General features: G+C 35.6%; 3 protein-coding genes across 6 annotated transcripts; all 3 read left to right on the top strand.

Moving 5' to 3' along the window:
- The first annotated feature begins 512 nt into the window (after nucleotides 1-512).
- Nucleotides 513-7548, top strand: LOC105265378 (HMG box transcription factor BBX). 3 transcript variants are annotated; one of them, XM_011302832.1, is made up of 7 exons: nucleotides 513-640; nucleotides 769-1322; nucleotides 3051-3251; nucleotides 3342-4096; nucleotides 4395-4502; nucleotides 4558-4862; nucleotides 5164-7548. In XM_011302832.1, the coding sequence occupies exons 2-7, from the start codon at nucleotides 1296-1298 to the stop codon at nucleotides 5235-5237; spliced, it is 1470 nt and encodes a 489-aa protein (XP_011301134.1). In that variant the 5' UTR covers nucleotides 513-640; nucleotides 769-1295; the 3' UTR covers nucleotides 5238-7548. The 3 variants fall into 3 exon arrangements, with proteins under 3 accessions (XP_011301134.1, XP_011301133.1, XP_011301132.1); XM_011302831.1 differs by having other exon boundaries at nucleotides 513-695; XM_011302830.1 differs by having other exon boundaries at nucleotides 513-1322.
- Nucleotides 7549-8220: 672 nt separating this feature from the next.
- Nucleotides 8221-9340, top strand: Yippee (yippee zinc finger protein). The gene is made up of 2 exons (XM_011302829.1): nucleotides 8221-8601; nucleotides 8964-9340. Exons 1-2 carry the CDS (start codon nucleotides 8441-8443, stop codon nucleotides 9151-9153), a joined length of 351 nt encoding a protein of 116 aa, XP_011301131.1. The 5' UTR covers nucleotides 8221-8440; the 3' UTR covers nucleotides 9154-9340.
- Nucleotides 9341-10707: 1367 nt separating this feature from the next.
- On the top strand, nucleotides 10708-22482 carry Asap (ArfGAP domain of ASAP). Of its 2 annotated transcripts, XM_011302826.1 has the most exons (6): nucleotides 10708-10852; nucleotides 15448-15520; nucleotides 16231-16376; nucleotides 17062-19518; nucleotides 20534-20602; nucleotides 21113-22482. In XM_011302826.1, exons 1-6 carry the CDS (start codon nucleotides 10727-10729, stop codon nucleotides 21326-21328), a joined length of 3087 nt encoding a protein of 1028 aa, XP_011301128.1. In that variant the 5' UTR covers nucleotides 10708-10726; the 3' UTR covers nucleotides 21329-22482. The 2 variants fall into 2 exon arrangements, with proteins under 2 accessions (XP_011301128.1, XP_011301129.1); XM_011302827.1 differs by lacking the exon at nucleotides 20534-20602.
- The last annotated feature ends 847 nt before the right edge of the window (nucleotides 22483-23329 follow it).

Genomic DNA, 23329 nt, shown 5'->3' with positions numbered 1-23329 from the left:
TAACGCGCTATTGCAATAATAAAATTTCATTAGGAGTATATATATTGCAAAAGTATTGTTTTAAAAAATTGCTAATTTTTCAATTTCACTGGATATCTTCTCGATTTTCAAATATTCAGTTTTTTAACGATATTTCAATTGATTTGCAATTAACAAAAAAAAAAATTGGAATTATTTTGAAAAAAAAAAAATGAATAATGCCGGGATTGAACCCGGGCCTCCGGCGTGCCAGTCGAGCACGTTACCGCTAGGACAACGCGCTAATTTAAAAATTTAAATTCATTAGTGGTATATATTCAATTAATTGATTAATTTTTTTCATTGAAATTCCACAAGATGTGGTTTCCCCCTTCCGTACGTGCTACAGTCGGCTAAATTTCAGTTAAACAAATGAAAAATAAAAAGCATTCGTACAGCAAAAAATAAAATTCACTCCGTCGACTTGATGGACACCCCAGCATTGCAATAAAAACTTGGTTAAAAAAAAAAACACCCCAGCATAGCGTGTGGCGCCCTCCCTCTCTTGGGGTGCAGTACTACGATGGCGCTGGGGTTACTCAAACCCCCCGACTGAGCTTTTATTTTAGTCAATCTTCGTTGCACCTTCCTGACAGCAGTACCCACGTCTAGGAACACCCACGTACGATCAAAACAATCAAAACATGACAGTGACAGTGACAGCCTACAGCATTTTTGTCTGTTGCTCTCACACTCCTATGTATTGCAACCAAAATCACACACTACTAATTACATAAATTTTCACAACAGGAACTACTCCAAAATCTCCGCATCTTCAAATCATCATCAAAACCGCTGAACGACATCCAAATTCCGATCCACCAAAAAACCCTCACTTCATTGAATCTCCATAACACCAGATCAAAACCTCAAACGTCAATCTAGAATTGGATTCATTCAAAAACTGCATCTTCTCCACAATAAAACCAGCGACCATCGGGGATTTCCATTCTTAACAACTGCAACAAAAGTCACATGATTCATTCAGGTCCAATCTCAAGTCGCATATAACCATCACCAAAAAAAAAAATAATAATAACAAAAAGAAAAAAACTAGTTGGAACTTTCGGCGAATGTCTGATGATGTCAGACGGAGGATAGACTCTCCAGCCGACGGTCGCAAATAGCAAAAATCACTCGCATCGAATTAAAAAAAACTAAAGTACCGTGAGAAAGAGAGAAAGAGAAAGAGCGAGAGAAAGGGTGAGTGAGTGAGGAATAACGAGAGCTTTATCTTTATTATGCGCCGTTGAGTGAATTGTTAAGTGAAATCAGAAATGGCTGCCAACGAACAACAGCAGAAGGTGAGTCTCTGCTATTTCAATGATTATTCAGTGATAATATCGTGTTAAACAGTAATATCCGTTGAATTAATGTGATACATAAGGAACGAGTGAGTTATCATAGCGAATATTTGGTGATAAACATTCAGTGTTTGCCGAGGAATTTATTTAACAAGTGCCGCAACTGCGGTATGACGTCTGTTGCATATGTGTGGGTATTCAAAACCTGAAAACAACAGAATGAATGACATCAACCTTGAGGTTGAAATCTTTTTACGACATTCCATTTAATATGTGATTTATTGGCTGCATCAGAATTTCAGGGATTTTCGGGAATATTGTCGACGTATCCGGAGAGAAATCAACGAATTTTTTTGGTGACGGTGGGAATGCGTGAGGAATTTGACAGTATTTACATTCCACAACTCCAGCTGTCACTTTGATCATCTGTAGTCGAGAAAACAGGCCATTCTTTTATTCTCACTGATGTATCATTTGTAGGGATACCCTCATTTTTTTGGGGGATTCATTTTTTTAGGCAGCTCAGTGGTATTATTGATGAGGGTAATATTGTTGGTGTGGGGGGTGAGGAAAAATATGGATATCATGCAATCTGTCGCAATAATCAGTCATCATGTGGAGGAGTACTTTCTGCACGTTTCCGATCAGCAAATGGACGAAAGCACGAGATGATTTTCATATTGATCGGCCATATTCATGAATTTATATATTTATTTTATTATTATTTTAGTCATGCTTGATAATACCAGCGAGAAATCATTGTGCGAATGTTATCGGAATGATTTTACGTGATTTTTGTTGGGCTCGATACGTTTCACGTCTTATTGTTCGGATTTTTTTTTTGACTACAATAACGAAGTACGTGCGTTATCTATACGTTTCCATAATATTTTTTATTCAATACTGTGAATGGAAGGTGGAGATTTTTTTTTTTGCTATTTGGAATTGCGAAATTGTCTTGACATCTGTGATTTAGAGAATTTCTCGGGCTTTCATCTGAGTCGATATCAAATTCTTGGATCGATCGACAAGAAAAATAAATTACCTAGGCTGATTGTTTAATAAGCAGCGTAATAAAATTGTTTTCAAAAACGTTAGCCCAGGAGATGGGAAAAACATTAATTGTAATTGTTATTCAATTGGCAACTACACTTTCAATGGTGTCATCTTCTGGAATGACTCATGGCTTGTAAAATACAGAACAGGCAATGTCTGGAGATGTTTTTTTCCGTCTTATTGGAATTTAATTTTTTAATGCTGCAGAATATTAATTCATTCATGTGGATTTTTGCAAAAGTTTACTGAGAGCGTAGGGGAATTCTTCCGCGGTAATGAAACTTGATGAGACATTGAAATTTTATCAATTTTATCAATCACCTCTCAGATATTGTAAAAGACTTGAAAAATGAGAAGATATCGGCACGAATTCCTTAAAGACTCCTTCCGAAAATTGCACATTCTGGAGATCTCAAATTTATTTTTAAAAAACAGTTTCTCCCGGGGTAATAAAGAAAAGTCATAACATGAAAACGGTTTTCTATCTGAAAATAAAAGCATTGACAACGATAAATATTCGATCCATGTCCCGAAAATATTTTTCTCACTGAATATTCGATTATTTATAAACAGAACTATAAAATTTAATTCTAATGAGTTTGTACAGTTAAAGATATTTAATTAATGAGAAGCTCTACAAATTACCGGAAATTGGAATTGTTTATAATTCAGGAGGATCGAGAATCTGGCGAGCCAGCCCATCACGCTCGTCGCCCAATGAACGCTTTTTTAATATTTTGCAAACGTCATCGTACATCCGTACGTACGCACTTTCCTAACCTTGAAAATCGTGCAGTGACGAGAGTCCTTGGGGAATGGTGGGCAACACTCCACCCTGACCAGAAGCAATCCTACATAAGCCTGGCTCAAGAGGTAAAAATTTTTTCACGTCAACATTTCCCTCGTTATTCATTACTTTTTAACCCATCACTGATCAATGTACATTAATTTCTTAATTATCAGTATAAAGATGCATTTCTACATGCCAATCCGGACTTCAAGTGGTACAAATTGCCAGCACCACCTCTAAGAACATTAACAACACGACCAACAAACAAGAAGCAGGAGATTGGAGGATTCGAGAGTACTTCCGAGACATCAGTCTCTAATTACGAGTCTTCCAGCTCAGACGTCGGCAAAAATGCCATTCAACCTGGTAAATTAGCTGATGAATCCCAAATCGGTGGTCTCAGTTCCCTCTTTACACCCCAGAAGACTCACCATGCCAACAATCAATCGACAATTGATATGGAAATCGCTGAGGATTTATCCGAGGATAATCATTCTGTACCAAAACCTCCGAAAAAACGTTACACCGAACTGCCAATAGATTTGGATCAAAAACGAGACTGCAAAGTTGATCTGTTCAGCGATTGTGGAGATTCTACTGAGTCAAATAATAATGAAGAGCATCGGCTGGATGAGGAGGTCAATAAAAATGAGAGTACGTTCATCGATGAGAGTGATGGTGGGAGGGTTGAGGGGAATTATAGGGGAGAGAGAAGCTGTAAGGGTGTTAGATACCAAAAATTTCTTGCCGAGCAACAAAGGACTTATGCACCCATGACCCATGGAAAACGAAAGAGGTTTGGTGGTGGTGAGAAGCTGGTGAAGGAACGGAGGAATTCTATATCGTCCAATGTAAGCGAAAAGACTGATTCATTAAGTAGCGAGGGGGGCAACAGTACACGCAGCGATTTGGAGCATCTTGTTGATAGGTTTGTTCTCCATTTTTTAAAATAATTTTTAATGAGGCATATTTTTTTTTGTCCGTCAATGAATGGTATTTGTCCCGCATCTCTCAACTTTTTTTTGATTTTTATACACATTTCTGAAGTTTTTTTAATAGTATGAACTCCTTGAATTGTTGATAAACGAAAATGGGTTTTTAATATCGGCGGTGTTGTCTTGTTTTTATAAATAAACAATTTTTTTTAATATCCATTCTGTTCATTCACATTTATTCTTCACTCACTTTATTTTCTCTGAGTTAATGAGCGTGTTTATGTGGATCAGTGCTGAGGGGCGAGTTGAAGCATCCAAGCCAGAGGACACTGAGACTGAAGGAGCTGAACCTGATCAGGAATATGTAGCATGGAATACCCGTAAACGTTTCAAAGCAGAGTAAGTAATAATTGACAGAAAAACTACTGATAATTACATGAAATTCATCTTTCAGAGATTTTAATCTAGAGAAAAAAATTGAAGCTCTGCCATCACTAAGTTTGGAGGAATTTCAAGAGAAGAAAAAACAACAGCGCACCAAGAAAAAGAAAGTCCAATTGAAATTTCACGGTAATTTATCGAAACGTGGTAATGCAAGTAACAATCAAGAACAAATGAATCTCCTAAACGATTCTCATGAGGAAATGGAAAAGGGTCTGCTGGTTGGAAGTCAAAAACGAAAAGCTAGGAAACAAAGCATCACGCGAAATGCATCCGCTACTGCTCCTAAGGATCAGGACGACACAGAAGGTGCCCAGTGTAAGTACGAATCTAGGAATGAAACAAATTTTTCACTGCAATGAAAAAACTACCAGTGAGATAACGGGTTCGACGTGAGAAATGGCTAACAACGAGGAATAATATATGCAGTCATCTCTCTCGTTTAATGAGCTCTTTTCAAACTAGTAATTACTGGAAAAATTGCATAACTAATTGCATAACTATTCACAATTGTAGATAATAATTGGAATTATTGAAATATTGTATTTTAAATGATGAATTCAGATAGTATATGTGGCTTATCAATTTCTCATCGTTTTGTTTTTATAAATTTTAACAGCCTGGTCCCCAGACTTGGAGGCGCTGGCATGTCTCGCCGAACTCGCTGCCAACCGGACGAAACTTACCAAGTAACTTCGAATACTTTTTTCTATGAATCATTAATTATCAAGTTTGTTATCAGCAATGAATTCTCAGAACCACTGATAGCGCCACCATGCTATATGTAGCAAATAATAATTCTTTATCATCATCTATACATATTTCTACGAAGAATTTTACTCTCAACTCTTGTTTCATAACTATCGATTTTCATTAGATGTTTTTAAATGGAAGGGATAGTATACTAAATGCAGGGATCTATTTTTCACCCTATTGAATGATTAAATAAAATTATATTCGAGTATGTATCTTGTCGATTGTCATAATAATGTTCGTTTATTACGAATTTCATAGAAAGAATATGTTATTAATATTTTTTGTATTATGGAATTTCAATGCGGGCGTAGCCTCGAGCATTGAATGGCTAAATTTCTTTTGAATATTCAAATTCGTGGGAATAATTGTTTTATAAATTTTTATTTTAAATCAACTCGTTCGCTATTGTTCAATACTTCCTGTGACTGATTAAATGTATTGGTGCTTCGAGAATGATTATAAAATACAAGCGGAGGGAAAAATATCTATTCAACAGCTATGGATAATATTTGTGGCGGAGTGATGAGGACAGAATAAGAGATAAGTCCAGATATCGCTTACAGGAAGACATTGAAAGGCATTAATCAGATTAATATTTCTCCTTTCGGCCAAAAATTCGATACCATTTTCTTCTGGAATGACCAATTAGCGAGATAATCCATTATTTGAAACGAATTAATAATTATTAGGAAGTAACATCGAGACCCTATCTCTTCAGTTCAGAAAAGAGCCTTCAAAGTTCTTTTACATTCTCACTCAATCCTAGCTCTAAGCCATTCACAAAATGTTAGTGATCATTTATTACAATACATCCGCTGTTATGTTTTTACCACTTCGCTACTCCGAATGGGCATTTTAGATTTTAATGGAAGAAGTGAAAAACTGAGCATATTTGATAAATTGGAAATTCTATTATTCATAATTTTATGAAGTTATTTTCATTTTTCTAATCAATATACTCTGAGTTATTGACATTTTTATACAGAGAGTAGAAAATACTTTTTCAGAGTTTATTGTGAAGTTTGAAGATTGTCTGGTGTAAATAGAGAGTAGCAGTATTAAATAAAAAAGTCCTCTTACACTTTGTAAATGGAAAAATGAAAGGAGATAATCAAAATGTGTAGAAAGAATTGGAATGGGATTACAGTGATGTAGAGTAAAAATGTCGACATCACATCAACATCAGTTCTTTGGGGTATACCATGCAAATCGAGAAAGATGATAATAAATTTTCTAGGGGTTGCACAGTAAAACTGTTCGAGCATAAACTGTCAATCTCGGTTGGTGAAGTACTTATCGGGAACCATAGAAGGGAACAAACCTTACTCGCTTATATTTTTTGTAGGTTTTCCAAAATATCGACCAGATAGTTTTGAAAGAAATAAAAATATCACCCGCAGTCCGAGTGTTGCCATAATAAATGCCCCCACAAAAATGTTGTCTTTCTCAAATCGCAAAGTATTCTCCTCGAATATCGAACCATTTCGTTTTACCTCTTGACAATTGATATATATACACATATATGTACATTGACTCGTTGTGACTTATATGGCATGATAAAAAGAAATGTTTAACAAAAATCCACAAATCTATTACATAGATAAATATACATTGCGTGTAAGTACATACAGCGATGTTTAGGGATAAGTTTAACAAGATATTGAAATATATATTTATATTATTTATATCGACTAATGTATTTTTTCGAATTTGAAATTATCTACTTTACTGATAGACAAAGGAAAATTCTTTTTTGAACGCCAACAGATTTATGGTTCATTGGTTGGGAGGAAAGTTTGAGAGACTCGTCTGTGATTTTGGCTAAAAGAATTTTTAATCTTTTATATTTTTCTATTCATTAATAGTTAAACTCTTTCTTTCGTTTACTGTAATGCATAGAAAACAGATTTCCTGAGTACAGAAAATACGCCTACAGTTGTAGGTGATCAATGCATATGTGTAGGACTTTCAGGGCCTTAACTTACTTGAGCAAACTTTTATAATTGTCCATATTTCAAATGTGCCTTCAATATGTAAAAAAAATGTGCAAAGAAAATTTTAAAAATGACCAATTCCACAACTATCTTTGTGCTTTCTAGGGAAATATTCGAAGTGGAGGAAATCCATTAATTTTCTTCTTAACTTTTTTTTTGGGTTATTAAAAATGATTATTGTGCCGTTAGAAAGGGCCCGGTGCCCACGATCCAGTACTGAACAGATATTTTCCGACGTATTAATGATAAAATCGATGAATATACAAGAGAAATAAATAAATCATTCATGATTGTAATGCACAAGCTAGTGGTAACGTGAAAAAACGATTTGCATATTTCTAGATTTTGAGATGGTTCTGGTTATCATTGAGTTCTGGAAAAATTGTAGTAACTTCTACGGATTTTTTTATTACAATAAAAATTATCCCATTGTTTATTAGAATCTCTGATATCCAGGACAATCACATAATTAAGAAATTTTGATGTTTGACTTGACTCACTGGACCGCACTACTACGAATATTGTAAGTGTATCAGGCTTTAATATTATTTCCAACAGTTACTGGAGGACATGGATATATGTATATACAAAAAATTATGTAACATATTGTATTTATATGCGTGATAATACGTAATAAAATAGAATATTTTGATGTAATCCGAGTTGTTTTATTTTTTTTTTACTGGAATATTTCATAAAATGATGAACAGATTTTTTAAAATAAAAAAAAAAATGTGAATAATACTAGACAATTCTTTGCAATAAATTAGGAATATATTTGTGAATGGTTGGGTATATACAATAAAAAAAGTAATCCTGAAAAAAAATATGACTCGATCAAGAAAAAATTGTTAAAAAATTCTGAAATTCGCGCCTCCACAATTATCCAATGACGTTGCTATAGGATGTTGCAACGTCCGCCATATTTTTTTACTGTCCCATTCCTCAGACTTGACACAACATGTCAACGAAGAACAACAACAAAACGACTGTCACGTAATTAATTAAAAATTCTCGAGTGTTCTGAGTATTTTCCATACGTTCTGGTGGTGCTCTGATTTTTTATATCTGAATGTGACATTCTGGAGGGATTTCGACAATTTTTTAAATAAAATTCGAGGGGGTACAGAAGAAAGTGAAAATACAATGGGTGTTATCTTTCTCGAACACATCGGAGGCACTCGTTTGTTCTCCTGTGCATCTTGTGACACTAATCTGACAAACAGAGCACAGCTGATCAGCACAAGATTCACTGGTGCCACTGGAAGGGCTTTTTTGTTCAATAAAGTCGTCAATCTCAACTATAGGTAAGATTAAATAATTTATTGATTGTCATTTGAGATGTTTCCATGACATTTGATCCGTCGATGTTTTCTGTTAACGGAGAGACGTGTTGAAGTTCAATTCAAATGAATTCGATACGCATTGTTTGATGACTGAAGTGATAGCCTTATCAGTTTCACTCAATACACCTGACCTTTTTTTATTTTTAAATCTCTAATTATTACCATAATGTAATCTCAGATGATCTAAAGAGTCTCTAAAATTTTGTGTCCATGGAAATCATCGCGATTATTGAATATAAAAAATTGCATTTTTACATGATTATTCTTTTTTTCCATTTATATTATTATTTCCAATGCGTTGGAATTTCTTGATTTTTTTACAGTGAAATTCAAGATCGTGTAATGTTGACTGGTAGACACATGGTTCGTGATGTGAGCTGCAAAAATTGTGACGCAAAACTTGGATGGGTGTACGAATACGCTACAGATGAAAATCAACGTTACAAGGAAGGTCGTGTCATTCTGGAACGAGCTCTCGTAACGGAGACTGATGGAATGGGAGAGAATATATAATTATAAGTGATAAATAAGAAAACAATTGATCACTCCAAAAAAAGAGATCAATTTGTCAACATTAATGGAAAGATTGCAGGGAGAATTTGAATCACACATTGTCATCTAATCTTGCAAATTGTATAAGTTTTGTTTATTGGTGATAATTTTTATATGAGTTATGAGAAATTAAAGAAATAACTGCGGACATCAATGATTCATTTGTTGCAACGTGAAATTGTTTTATCGTATCATAATATCAATCGATTGTCTCTGTCCAGGACAATTGTTTTTCAAAAGATTTTTATTCCTTTTGTTTAAAAAAAAATTCCTACAAGTAAGTGCTCGTCCCTACCTTCATTTTAACCGACAGTTGATTCTCACGCCATCTCTGCTGAGAGGTAGTGACTCCTGTATCCTAGAGAGTCTTTTTTTCCGTGAATGCAGCAGTGAAAATTGAAATAAATCGAGTAAATCATCCTCTCCCCCTCCACTTTGAAAATGAAAAGAAGGAATATTGGTTGCTAGGAGATGCTTGGACGTTGACGTGTGTTTATCCATGCCTCTGTCACCTGGAGGTACAAACGAGTCGGGGTGGTAATTAAATAATAAATATTGATCTGTAGTTATTCGAATATTTTGAATTTTTCCATGTTTCGATGTCGTTGCGTACGCGCCCATACCTCCGGCCAGTGTCCATCAGATTGAGCACTCTCTCGCCATCGGCCAACCCGCTCCTTCCTCTTCACCACTACATCTGTAAAATAAATCTTTTAACTCACCTTCAAAAGCCCCACATCTCTGACAACAGTGTGTAAGTATCCCCGGCGAGAACTCAGTGCGAGCGCGAGTGTCGAATACTCGAATTGTCGATCCCGTGCTGATCCTCGATGATACAATAATCAAACATTCTCTAGAGATACAACGGATCACCAACAACACTCCCCTCAACAAACACCCACAGCCACCAAAACAAGAACCACCAGATATCTCAAATATCGGATTACTCCAGATTTTCCCAGAATCAACGGATTCTCCGATTCTTTTCGAGACGTTGACTCCAACAATGTGTACATGAGTGAGTGGAACAGTTCGTGACGAAAAAAAGAAACCGATAAAAAGGAAAGAACAAATAAATAGAAAAACACAAGGATAAGAGTAAGTAAGGGAAAATAGAAAGTGAGAGAGCAGCAAAATGTCACAAAGGGAGTGCGCGAGTTTGCTAATAAAAAAAAGGAGGTGAGGTGTGATTGATTTTCATGTGAATTATTTGAGATTTTATTGTTTCAATAATTTTGTGATAGGACAGCTTTTCGTTTGGGGATTAACTGGAGAGAGTGGAAGTGAGTGGTCGCGGGGGCGGAAAAATCGAGAGGTGTGTTCTAGCCTCCAACCACCTCCTCCTTTCTATCATCGGTGATTCGCTGACTGCTGACAGTTTCGTTGATTCTTTTATTTATCGTCAGAGTGATTAACCACATCTGTGAATACATATAACATCGTGTGATCAATCGTTTTGGTGAAGAGAAAATTCAGTGAGTGTGATTTTTTTTTTTTTTTTTCGTTTTATGGGGATTATTCAGGAATTTGGAGAATGCCGGGTTTAATCGCGGTTAGTGAATTTGTGGAGGAGACGAGGGAGGACTACAATTCACCAACTACTTCGACCTTTGTGTCGCGAATGCCACAATGCAGACAGACCATTACAGCACTAGAAGAGGTGAGTATTTTTGCACTTGAACAATCGTTGGATAACGCTTTCAGGGACAGCTTATTGCCTTGGAGCAATCAATTAGCAAAAATATGCTGTCAATGTTATCGTATTGTCACTTGAATCCCCAGAGTAAACGGTAGTAGAAAAAAATGGAGATGAAAAAATTGAATTTGAGAAAGAAAATCGTCTGTCTATGTCTTGGAGGTATTCGCAAAATAACAACATTTTTATAATTAACCCCTTTTTAGAGGTTTGCTGCATAATTATTACGTGGAGTGTTACATGCGGTAATCCACCTCTTCGTGACCTGAAAGTTCTCTCAGTCGTGAAGAAAAAAGTAAATGGAAGAATAATTGACAGTCATATTGAAGGGGAAACGTAAATATCAGGGATATAGAGGATTTATTATTGACATTTCGTGGAAGTATCACTTGATTAATTTCTGAATATTTGCAGTTCACTTTATCTGTCGGAAATATTTATCACTATTCCAATAAATTAATTGCTCAAATAATTACTCTTTACCATATTGCTACCTAAATATAAAATGAGATGTCAGGAATTGTTATTCACTTCGTAACCTAAAAACTCTGAGTAATGAAAAGCCCTAGAGGAAGGAATAATTAATGAGAAGTGAAAAGGAGAAGACGGCAAAGCGTTCAAAAGAATATTTCAGATTAAATTGCATTTTTTTTTTCGTAATCACTCCCCAGATTACGACATCGCTTCACATTTTTTTTTTAATGCTGACAGAACAATCAGTATGAAATTTTCTGACCCGAAAAAACCCCATCTCAATGGAATAGTCTAGATAAAAATAATTCAAAACGATTCGCTCGAAGAAAAAGCTTAAAGCTTGAAAAAAAAGCTAAAGCTTTTTGCTCTCAAGTCAAATCAGATGAAGACTATATCAGACAATGCCCCCTTTCTTATCGAAATCGTAAAAATCGACTGAGAAATCTGTCATTCCATGAAGATGTAGAGAGCACTCATAAAAAATATTCTTCCGATGAATTAATTTATATCTTCTGAGTAAATGAACTCGTTGCATTTAAATAAATCGGAAAATTTACACGAAAATATGTGAATTTCCTTGTCGTTGGTAAATTTATTTAGTGAAAGCCATAATTTTTCTGTCAGCTCAACAGATGTTTATCAAAAAAGGGATGTGCGGTTCAGTTAAAAATGAGACAGATGGAATAATGTTGACAACTTTCTTTCTCTCTCACATCCTTTTCACTTACGATAGAAGACGAGAGGAATAATGAGAATAATTCCGCAAGGTCTTTTCCGCCACTCGTTAAATTTCATCAGTTGACCACCGGAAGTTAATTTTTTTTATGGCAATGTGAAGGGCCGAGTTTCCGAATTTTTAATCTTTATCCCAAGGGAATTTTCACCTTTATTTTCATTCTGACAGGGAGGATAAATAAGCACCGGTGGATAGGGGAAACGGAGAACAGCTGTCCCTGAAAAATCGAAAACATGCTGTCTGACGATATTTACCGCATCGTATACCGAGTTATATGAGAAATTATGCACGCATGAGAAGTCCAATATTCATTTATTCTTGAAGTGTGAGTAATCTCTGATGCGTCGTAATTCATTGGATTTCGCGAAAACAAGTCGAGTGATATTATCGGCCACGTTAATTATCCTCAATCAAGGATAAGCAATGAAAATGTAAAAACTGGAATTGATTGAGATTTTCAATTAATGGGATTCAATTATTAAATTATTTCTGGTAGAATTATTTAAAATAAAGTGCGATCGGTGATGAAAATATTTTCGAAATGCGAGTCTGACTTGTTGGCGGTTCATTGCAAAACGGATTTCATGATTTTTAAATTTTTTAACTCTACATGAGGAGCACTAACGATCAATAGAGGCCATGGTATCTTTAAGGGACGAGGAAGTTGCTCCAAGAGTCTACGGCGTCGATCTGTCTCCCCCGTTGGGGAGTGTCCGGTTAAACTGGGTCACAATTCCAATCACACCTTCAACATTTCTCAGAATAACTCTTGCTGATTAAAAACGCAAATATCATCTCTATTGGCACAAGCGTTTTCTCTTCACTCCAAATGACTTGATGACTTGCTCTATTATTACAATTCCACAGTCTAAATATTTAATGAGATTGTTGACTGAATCAATCATTAGCCACCTGTTAATTTAGATTTTAATTTATTCCACTTGACATAAATGAGAAGAAAACAGAATATTTGTATAATAAAATCTTACAATAGTTTATGAATTCGAAATACCACATTTTCCCTGTTCATTTTAAATTTCTGTTTTTAATGTTTATAATTCGTTTCGTAAAGGTAGAGAGATATCAAATAAAAATAAAAAGAATATTATATATTTTTCAGACATTAATGCGGGGAATTTGAGGTGTAAAATATATAAATATATCGGTATATTTTGGGAGGAGTCGATTTGAGCGTTAGGGGTGTGGATTTTGAGGCGCAGATGGTGGAAGGAGTGGATTTGGATTTGAAATTATGGCATGTAACAATTGGCGGTATAAATGACCTAGCAAGGCCGAGGAGGCTGAAGAGGCCGAGGAGGCTGAAGAGGCCGAAGAGGCCTGGAGGAATTCTTGTGAGTGGGCCCCTCCTTCGATTTTAACGTGCACGCTTTCGAGCAGCTGTACCACCTGCGCCTTATGTGGAGTAAAAACGAGTCTCTCGTTGGATATTTTCTGCTTCCCTCTTCCGAGAGGAGAGAGGGACCTTCGTGTTGAGGTACATTCCTGCCATTTTCTCATCATCACGCGGAAGATAGCGGAATTTATATGGAAATCGCGCTATAGGCTGTTGTGTACACACTTTCTCTTATCTCTCAATGAATCAACATTTATTTTTAATTACCACTCGTGATTTCATTTACATTATTTTATATTTTTTTTTGTTAATTTGTGGGAACTGAAACGAGCGCTGTTCAATATTATTTCAGAGAATAAGGGAAGAGAATTTTTTGGTGATCGAATTATTTGCGAAATATTGATTTCATTGGTCGTCAGATTTTTTTTAATTCTTGTGGTTTTCTCTATGGTATTCAGTGAATTTTATGCGCGAAGATAAATGAGGTACATTAGTTGTAGATATTAATTATCTGAAAAAGTGTAAAAATACTTTGCGAACTAACGAAATCATCCGGGAAAAACGTGTCTCAACATTTCCCAGAATAGCGCCGTACAGAATCTCCAAAAATAGCGAATTCTGAATTCCTACACATTTGTTACGTAAAAGTTAGTTTTATAATAAATAATTATCTAAATTGACCTCTATCAATAATTTTTTTAAAAGTATCAGGGGAACATGAAAATCGAAGAGGTATTCGCTGAAATTTGAAAATTTGAAGTTTTCAAAAAAAATTCGAGGTACTCGCTGAAATTGAAAAATTCGAAATTTTCAAAAAAAAAATCGAGGCGGTATTCACTGAAATTGAAAAATTCGAAATTAAAAAAAAAATCGAGGTACTCACTGAAATTGAAAAATTCGAAATTTTCAAAAAAAAAATCGAGGGGTTATTCACTGAAATTTAAAAATTCGAAATTTTTGAAGAAATACCACGGGAACATGAAAATCGAGGAGGTACTCGCTGAAATTGAAAAATTCGAAATTTTCAAAAAAAAATCGAGGAGGTATTCACTGAAATTGAAAAATTCGGAATTAAAAAAAAAATCGAGGTACTCACTGAAATTGAAAAATTCAAAATTTTGAAAAAAAAATCGAGGAGGCATTCACTGAATTTTGAAAATTTTGAAAATTTTCCCCGATATTTTTTCTAGAATTTTGAATTTTCAAACCTTTTAATTCAACGAGTTAGTATCTGCAATGTAAAATAAAAACCATTCTCGGATTCTAACCAGCCATTAATCACTAAAACAGACAATTAACTCGATAAACCTTCATTTCCCCCCAATTAATTCCATCTTATCTCTCAAACACTTTTACTTTTTTTATTCTAGAATTCTCCATTTATTTCTCTAACACCGCGATAGGTCAGTATCTTCATATCCACATGTTCTGCATTCGAAACGAATATCTGATATTAATTGAGGGAAAGCTCTGGTGAATTTCACTAGCTCGAAGAATATACTAAAGAAAAAAAGGAACTTTAAAGAATGGAGATGAAAGACCGGTTGTGTAAAGGACAAACACAAGAGCTGGTGACCTTGCGACGAATTCCTCTTCTCCCTCTCTTTTCCTTTTCGATGTACTTTTCGAATAATGAGTCGTTCAGGTGTCCTGATTCCACTCCAGAGTGAGAAATAACAGATCAAAGGAGAAATTACGAATTATGTGAATGAAACACATCATTAACTCCACGAGAAAAATCGCGCCGGGACTTTTTCCGATTCAACTCCAATTTTTTCGTCCAATTCAATTGAATTATTTATTTCCTTCAATGCCCTCCCTTTTAAATTAATTAATGCATATAAAATAGTATATAATATATAAATAATATATAATTTCAAATTATATATTATGGAGCTAAAGAAAAAATGGGATTAAAATTCCTTGAAGGGAAAAATGTAATTCGGCTTTTTATTTTGATAAAAAATAAATATTTGTTTATATTTTATTTTTCAGACTCTGGATTTTGACAGGGAGGGATTGACGAAACTCAAGAAGGCGATCAAGGCCATACACAATTCAGGAAATGGTGAGAGCATAAAACATGATTCATCGAACACGAATTCAATATAAAATGAAGTTGACAATAAATCGCCTGTCAGAATCGATGATTATCTCAAGAATGATCAATTTTCCTGACGGATCTTGACGAATTTGTTTTTAACAACAACTTTTCATATTCATTTCTGAATATTCTCGGTATTTTCAAAACTCCACATGATTTATGTCTCCATAAAAATTATTGTTCAATCGAATATTACGGACCGGGAATTTTTCCAAAAAAATTGTCCCCGTGTAAAAAAATAATCGGGAAGTATCCGATAATTTTGGAGGTATTACAACTGATTATCTACGATAATAACATCATGTGAACGATTATTGCGGTCTATAAAAAGCTGTAAAACAAAGTGCGACGCACCGTAGACTCAGACAGAATCGATTTCTGTGGCGCCCGCGTGTATGGCTGATGCCCGGAAGAGCTATACCATTTCACCCTGAAGGACTTACCTACCATAACTGACATCAATGCTAGTGGCTGTCAAAAGATTCTTTTCAAGCGACGAATTCATTCATTTCGCGCCCATGAGTCCATCTTTGTTGGAGCAGTTTTTCTCTTTTTCAAAATAAATGGAGTCTCACTTGGCATTAATGGAAGTTGCATTCATCGTCTTCTGGAGATGTTGATTAGATTGTTCGGTGAAGGTAGTGCTGATAGTTATGGATCCTTTGTTTTTGCAGCACACGTGGATAACGAGGTCTACCTGGGGAGAGCCCTGGAGAGGCTTGGAGATGCTGCCCTCAAGGAGCAGGAGCCGGATATTGGCGCAGCATTTCTCAAGTTTGCTGTTGTCACGAAAGAACTCAGTGCCCTCATGAAAACCTTAGTAAGAACATTATTTTATAAATTTTTTACTTTTAATTTTTAGTGAGCGAGATCTAACGCGCACGCCGTACGCCTCAAGAAACCGGTGATTTTGAGTAAACGAGGGACACCCTCGAGATATCTAGCTTGGGTGGAAAATTCATAGCTTGATGTTGACATTCGATCCATCCACTTCAACTGATATTCAATATTCCCAAGTTGAACTCACGAAAAAGACCCCATCGCAAATGTCGAGACTTTATCGTACGGCTTTTATGTTCTGATCGCACATGTATGACGACAGCACTTTTTTGGAGGGGGAATCATGCTTGAGAGCATCCCCAGAGGGGAAGAAGGACCATTCAAAACCACGTCCCATAAGTTAAATAGAACAGAGAGTTATGAGTCAGCATCAATTGTCACTATGTAAAGGATAAAATCCAAAAAAATGAAAAAATAAAAATCAACTCTCCCTCGTCCCTCAATAATTCCAATAAATCAACAAATTATTACTTAAAATAAATTTAAAATTGAAATTTACGTGGAATCCCAAGAATCGGAAAAAATGATAATAATATTATGAGAGTATTAACAATATTAATATATTTTTCAATAAAATGTAATCCGATCATAAATCTAAGAGTGAAATAAATTTTATTGAATTTCATTGACATGTTCTTTTTACATATTTATTCATTTTTATTCAGATGCAAAATATCAACAATATCGTGATGTTTCCCCTCGATTCGGTGCTGAAAGGGGACTTGAGAGGGGTTAAAGGGGACTTGAAGAGGCCATTTGAAAAAGCTTGGAAGGATTACGAGGCTAAGTACGCAAAGATTGAGAAAGAGAAGAAGCAACATGCAAAAGAGGCTGGTCTTATACGAACGGAAGTCACACCTGCTGAGATTGCAGACGAAATGGAAAAAGAGAGACGGTTATTTCAATTGCAAATGTGCGAGTATCTCATCAAAGTTAATGAAATCAAAACGAAGAAGGGGATTGAGTTACTGCAGCATCTCGTTGAATATTATCATGCACAAACGAATTATTTTCAAGACGGTTTAAAAACGATTGAGCATTTTGGCTCGTACATCGCAGACCTGAGTATCAAACTCCAAAAGATTCGTCAGACGCAAGACGAAGAGCGTCGACGGCTGACAGAACTCCGGAGTCTTCTCCGTAGTTCTGGCTGTGACAAAGAGCTCACGACAAATGCCTCAGCTGGTTATTCCCTCCACCAGCTGCAAGGGGACAAGCAACACGGTGTAACACGATCAGGTCATCTATTGAAGAAGAGCGAGGGAAAAATGCGTCGAGTGTGGCAGAAACGCCGCTGCGCGGTCCAAGCAGAGGGATACCTGGATATCTGTCACGCGGATGAGAACAAGCCACCGACAAGAGTCAATCTCCTAACATGCCAAATAAAACTAGTCCCCGATGATAAGCGTGGCTTCGATCTCATCAGTTACAACCGAACTTATCATTTCCAAGCGGAGGATGAGGCAGACCAGCGAGCCTGGATGTCAGTCCTAGTAAACTGCAAGGAGAGAGCCCTTTTGCGAGCCTTCGATGCCAGTGGAAAGGCTGATGCAGGCCAGGGTAATCCGAGCCTCGTTGAGCTCCAACAGGCTGTTATCAGGTGCGTCATGAGACTCCCAGGGAATGACCAGTGCTGTGACTGCTCCTCGCAAAATGACGCAACGTGGCTGTCAACTAATTTTGGCATAATCGTCTGCATTGAGTGCAGCGGAATTCACAGGGATCTTGGAGTTCACATCTCCAGGATTCAATCATTAACCCTCGACAATGTTGGTACTGCACAATTATTGCTAGCGAGATACATGACTAATCAATGTTTCAATGAAGTCATGGAAGCGACACTTCATCATAATCTCAAGCCATCACCATCCTCCTCGATGGAGGAAAGATATGAATTCATTAGAGCTAAATATGTTGACAAGCGATACGTTATGAATACCTGTGCTGATGAACGGGATCTACTCTCTGATTTGGAACACGCGGTTAATAATAGGGATCTTCAGCAGCTGCTCCAGGTCTTCGCTGAGAATGTCGATCTTGCAGCACCTCTACCCACTTCTGACCTTGGAGAAACTGCTCTGCATTTGGCTATTCTGAGGGAAATGGGGGGCAGTCTACATCTAGTCGATTTTCTGGTACAAAATATGCAGAGTGGAGGGGTTGATAGGATTACAGTCGATGGGGAAACAGCTCTACATTTTGCTGCGAGGCATGACAGAGCTGAGGCTATGAAATTACTGTTGAGGGCTGGGGCTGATCCTACAGTGAGAAATAAACAGGATAAGACACCATCCGACATTGCACAGGAGATGGGACACCATACGTGCAAGGATTTATTGAGTCATGCACTTCAGAAGCAGAAGACCCAGTTTGATAACGTGAATATTGACTGGAATTTATCCCATGATGAAGGATCAACAGATTTTTCGGATGATGAGACGATTATTGAGGATCGAAATGGATGCTTAACACCGGAAAAAAAATCGCGAAGTAGACCGCCTTCGTATGCAGGTGGAGGTGGCTCTGGCCCCGGAGACTCACCAGTAACTCTGAGAAGTCGAAGCAGTACCTGTGATAGTCTCCAAAGTGGTTCATCTCCAAACTCAGTGACAAGTAGACAGCAAATGCCACCACCTCCACCACCTCAAGCAAGAAAACCCATAATAGTGTCCAGTCCAATGGGTCCTCCGGACATGGCATTGAATATTCACGGATCACTGAAAAAGAGAGTTGCACCACCTCCTCCACCTGGTACTGGTGGAGGAGGAATGTTAACAGCGCATTATGGAACTTTACCGACTAGTGTCAGCTTAGCCAACTCGTCGCACAGTAGAACAACCAGTGAACCCATTTTGGCTGGTCATTCCTTGCACAGTTTACCACATTCTTTGAATACTTTGAATAATCTCCATCATAAGAGGTCGCCTAGTAGTGATTCATCGACTGGACATGGAACTTTAGACAAATCAAATACGTCAACTCTTCAAAGGCCAAGGAATCCTCCTCCTCCAGCTCCCTCCATCGCCTCGTCATCGAGAATGAGTAATGGTCGCAGCAGTGAATCTCTCAGTTCAATGTGTTCAGAACATGGAATTGGTAATCCTGTACCTCCCCCCAGAAAGGTAAGCAATTTTTAAGTCATCGTATAGAATATTAATGTAAAATATTTCTGAAGTGTTAAAATGTCAACCAACAAGTCGATTTCATTTCTTGCTACAACATAAATATTTTTTGGGATCTCCCTCTGCATTCATCTGGTTAATTATAAAATCGTGGTGAACTTGTTGCATTTTACTGCTTCATTACATACACTGTTGGAAATTTCTCGAAATTTCTGTCATAATTTCATCTGAATTTTCGATTGTGAGAGTTTGAAGTCAATTTTAATTGACAGGAATTTGATTTTTGATTTTTTTAATTAAGAATTTGATTGTAATTTCATGTCACTTTGTCGTTATTAAAATTCGAATGTTTTCACTTGAAATTCTCCAACAGTGTAATTATTTCATGGTGGAGGGATCGGTTTTTTGGATATGAATTTGAATGAAATCTGGGAAACACATCAGGGAATTTTCATTTTTCATTTATCATCAAACTAACTTGCAGTAGCATTTGATAATAATTTCTCTAGTGATTCACGTTTGACATGCTTGAACACTTTTCACCTCATACTAATAACTAACATTTTCATTATCAATCATGATCAAGATCGCAGCCATTCATCCGAACCGCCATAAACCACGACCATAGTTCGAAATTTCATAAAAAGAAATTCATTTTAATAAAGTGCCATTAAGAATTTCTTCCATTGGATACGAAATACTATTTGATTGCCAATAAAAAATATCGCAATAACCGAAAACCCGAGAGATTCGGATAAACCCTTTCAACTTTTTTGAATTGCATAAAAAAATAAAATCTGTAAAAAGGTTTATATAAAAATGACTAAATGATTTAAATCAGTGATAAGTAAAATTTGATATTGAATTGAACAGTGAAGTGTTGAAATAAATAATAGATTTTCCACTTCCCTAGAGCCATTCTGCAACTGGAGTCAAAGAATTTTGTTTTCTTGATTTTTATTGTGAAATCCAATGCTCGGTTGATTGTTTTTGTCATTAACAATTGTTGGTACAGCGAAGGGAACGATCCAGGTTAGAAAGCTACGCCGAGGAGCCCTCATCTTTGCTCCCCAATATGAATCCGGTAAACATTTGGAACGCACAGTAGCATGCGACATTTGAAAATCAATACCAATAACCAGTGAATTATGCTTTGCACGATCATCTGCATCCTTAATCGATCGCCTATCATCAGAATTTATAAAAGACTCATCTTCCTGCTTTGGAGCATTCAATCCCTTGATTTCTCTATTTTTAAATTCAATTCGTGAATTTAAATCGAATGCTTGTGAATTATTACGAGAATTTCAAAAAATTCTGAAGTAAAAATGATTAATCATTTATTTTTGCATCTAATCATTACTCCATCTCTCGAAGTTTCATGATTTTATAATCATATATGACTTTCTAATCCAAATACTTCTGAGTCAATGAATTGAATTCTTTGATTTGACGAATAAAAAATAAATGAATTGTGTGTAAATTGAAACGATAATCAGCATGTGTTTGTCATTCAATAGTTCCAACAAAGGAAATGTATGCATCACGTACACAAGCCTCTGATTGATTTAAATAATTTATATTTTTAATTAAGCCTACGTCATCGAGCTTGAACGGATTGCGTCGCTGTCGTGCACTTTATGACTGCGAAGCTGACAACGAGGACGAGCTTTCATTTCGCGAGGGTGAAGTTATAATCGTAACGAATGAACAAACAGACGATGATAATTGGATGGAAGGGGCCCTAGAGCGTTCACCGGAGCGACGAGGAATGTTTCCGATAAGTTTTGTTCACATGCTTCAGGATTAACACGCAGTTAGTCTCAACTCATTAGCGACAATTTCTAATTCACCTAGCACTTTGAGTGTGACCAGTCTCAACAAGAGTTATGAGAATTAATTGAAATATTTACACCTTATTAAGCAAACGCAACCAATAGTGATGTGGAGGGTTTAACGAGAGGAGTGGAATATATTTTCGTGTTACGCAATTTTATTGAGCATGAGTGATGAGAGAAGAAAATGTTAAGAGGTATCTCTTGTGTGCCCGCTTGGTACTTTTTTATGGTAATGATTCCTCAATTATTACTCGATTAATGGAAATTCTATTGATCTACCTCGGTTAAACCCTTCTCATTTGAATTTATCGGTTTTTTTTTTTTGAAAGTCATTTTCAACGTTTGATCCCCTGTTTGGCCCGAGTACTTTCCGATAATTGAGCACGTAAATGTGATATTTCCTATTCTATTCATCCCTAAATAAAAAATGTACCTTCAAAAAGTACTGATCCTAGAGTAACGTCAAGCCATGTTGTACCTAGTGCGATTAAGACTTTCTTCTTCAATTGAAATGCATGAAAATCGAATGATAGAAATTTTCGGAGATGCTTAGCACTAAGTATCATTCAGTGTCTCTTATTCTAGAGTATTTTTCGAGTAACTCGTAAATTCGTTGATGGAGAGAAGTTATCAAATTAGATAGATCTATATTTCCTCGATCGTTGAGCGTACGAAAAATCTATTATGTATTAATGCATGACACGATGAGTATTACTAGAATATCTATAAAAAAAAAATTCAAAAACTGATGGAAAATTAATCGAGTCTGTATCTGACTGATGATAAATAGGAGACGAGTGTACGGTAATTTGTGTTGATTTCACAATTACTCTCAAGTCTAAAATTTGACGTTTTTCAAAAAATTTTCAAATTTTTTTCAGTTGCAGAAATATTTGAAGAAAATATCTGCAATTGCAATTTTTTTTTCATCTCCTGCTTATCATTCTGCTACAGAAGTAAAAATATACACTGAAAAAATTCATTTTTTTAATGTAACGCCATAATATCTAGTTTTCAAAGATAGAAAATATATGATCCTAGAAATATACGATATGAAAATAAATAAAACATTAAATAAAATTAAAGTACATCTCAATATTCATTAGTAATTAGAAATTTGAATGAATGTAATATGTCGCATCGTACAATTAAATTCAATTCAATCGACTAGTTTACATGACACCAAAGAAAGGAAAAAAAATTTGTCAATCATCACAGATGAAAGATGAATGCACATGAATAAAGTCCTCGATTTCTGTATGTAAATATATCTTTATATATGTATATATATAAAATGTATATATCTTGGAATTGAAACATAAAGAAATTGGAAACTTACATGAATCAGTAATTATTTAAATTGAGATCGTTCGATTGCAGTAATGAATGATCAACCATTCGTTTAATTATTTATGAAATTTTTTCTCTGTAAATGAAGTACTGATGATAATTAATTGTCATTAAGATATTATTTTTAATTCAACTCTATAAACATGATAGATTTTCACAGATTTAATAACGAGATTGTAAATTCAAACTTTCCTTACTCAATATCACGGGATTATTGTTGATTCTGAAATTCAAAGCGAGCGTTTGATGTCTTTTTATTGCTCTTAATAAATTAACATAAATTAATATATTCGATATTTGTATGTGCCCCTAATATAAGTAGACTCGGAGAGAATGATGGATGGATTTCGTTAAGCGATAAAGTCATTATGATGAATATTTGACATAAATTACGACTGGTGTATTATTTAAGTATTTGTATAACATGCATAATAACAGTTTCTGTATTGAATATGGATGAAACATAATGTATTGAATGAGATGAAAATTCTAAAAAAAAACTCGAAGGTAAAAGAACAAATAAACGTTGTTTAGGGAATACTTGGTTTAATTATTTGCCCATGAATAAATTTTCTAGGAATAAAAATATAGAAGAATCCAGTCCAGAATAGTCATGGATTTTT

This window comes from Fopius arisanus, unplaced genomic scaffold (genome assembly GCF_000806365.1).
Source record: "Fopius arisanus strain USDA-PBARC FA_bdor unplaced genomic scaffold, ASM80636v1 scaffold00029, whole genome shotgun sequence".
Taxonomy (NCBI): Eukaryota; Metazoa; Arthropoda; class Insecta; order Hymenoptera; family Braconidae; genus Fopius; species Fopius arisanus.
Note: the sequence above shows the minus strand (reverse complement) of the source record. Positions and strands in the feature narration are given on the sequence as shown.

Excerpts from the sequence above, each read along its gene's own strand:
- LOC105265378 (XM_011302832.1), top strand. The coding sequence starts at position 1,296 with ATGGCTGCCAACGAACAACAGCAGAAG. Across the intron at positions 1,323-3,050 it reads CCAACGAACAACAGCAGAAG|GAGGATCGAGAATCTGGCGA; the intron begins GTGAGTCTCTGC and ends TTTATAATTCAG. Across the intron at positions 4,503-4,557 it reads CGTAAACGTTTCAAAGCAGA|AGATTTTAATCTAGAGAAAA; the intron begins GTAAGTAATAAT and ends TTCATCTTTCAG.
- Yippee (XM_011302829.1), top strand. The coding sequence starts at position 8,441 with ATGGGTGTTATCTTTCTCGAACACATCGGAGGCACTCGTTTGTTCTCC. Across the intron at positions 8,602-8,963 it reads GTCGTCAATCTCAACTATAG|TGAAATTCAAGATCGTGTAA; the intron begins GTAAGATTAAAT and ends ATTTTTTTACAG.
- Asap (XM_011302826.1), top strand. The coding sequence starts at position 10,727 with ATGCCGGGTTTAATCGCGGTTAGTGAATTTGTGGAGGAGACGAGGGAG. Across the intron at positions 10,853-15,447 it reads CCATTACAGCACTAGAAGAG|ACTCTGGATTTTGACAGGGA; the intron begins GTGAGTATTTTT and ends TTTATTTTTCAG. Across the intron at positions 19,519-20,533 it reads CTGTACCTCCCCCCAGAAAG|CGAAGGGAACGATCCAGGTT; the intron begins GTAAGCAATTTT and ends TTGTTGGTACAG.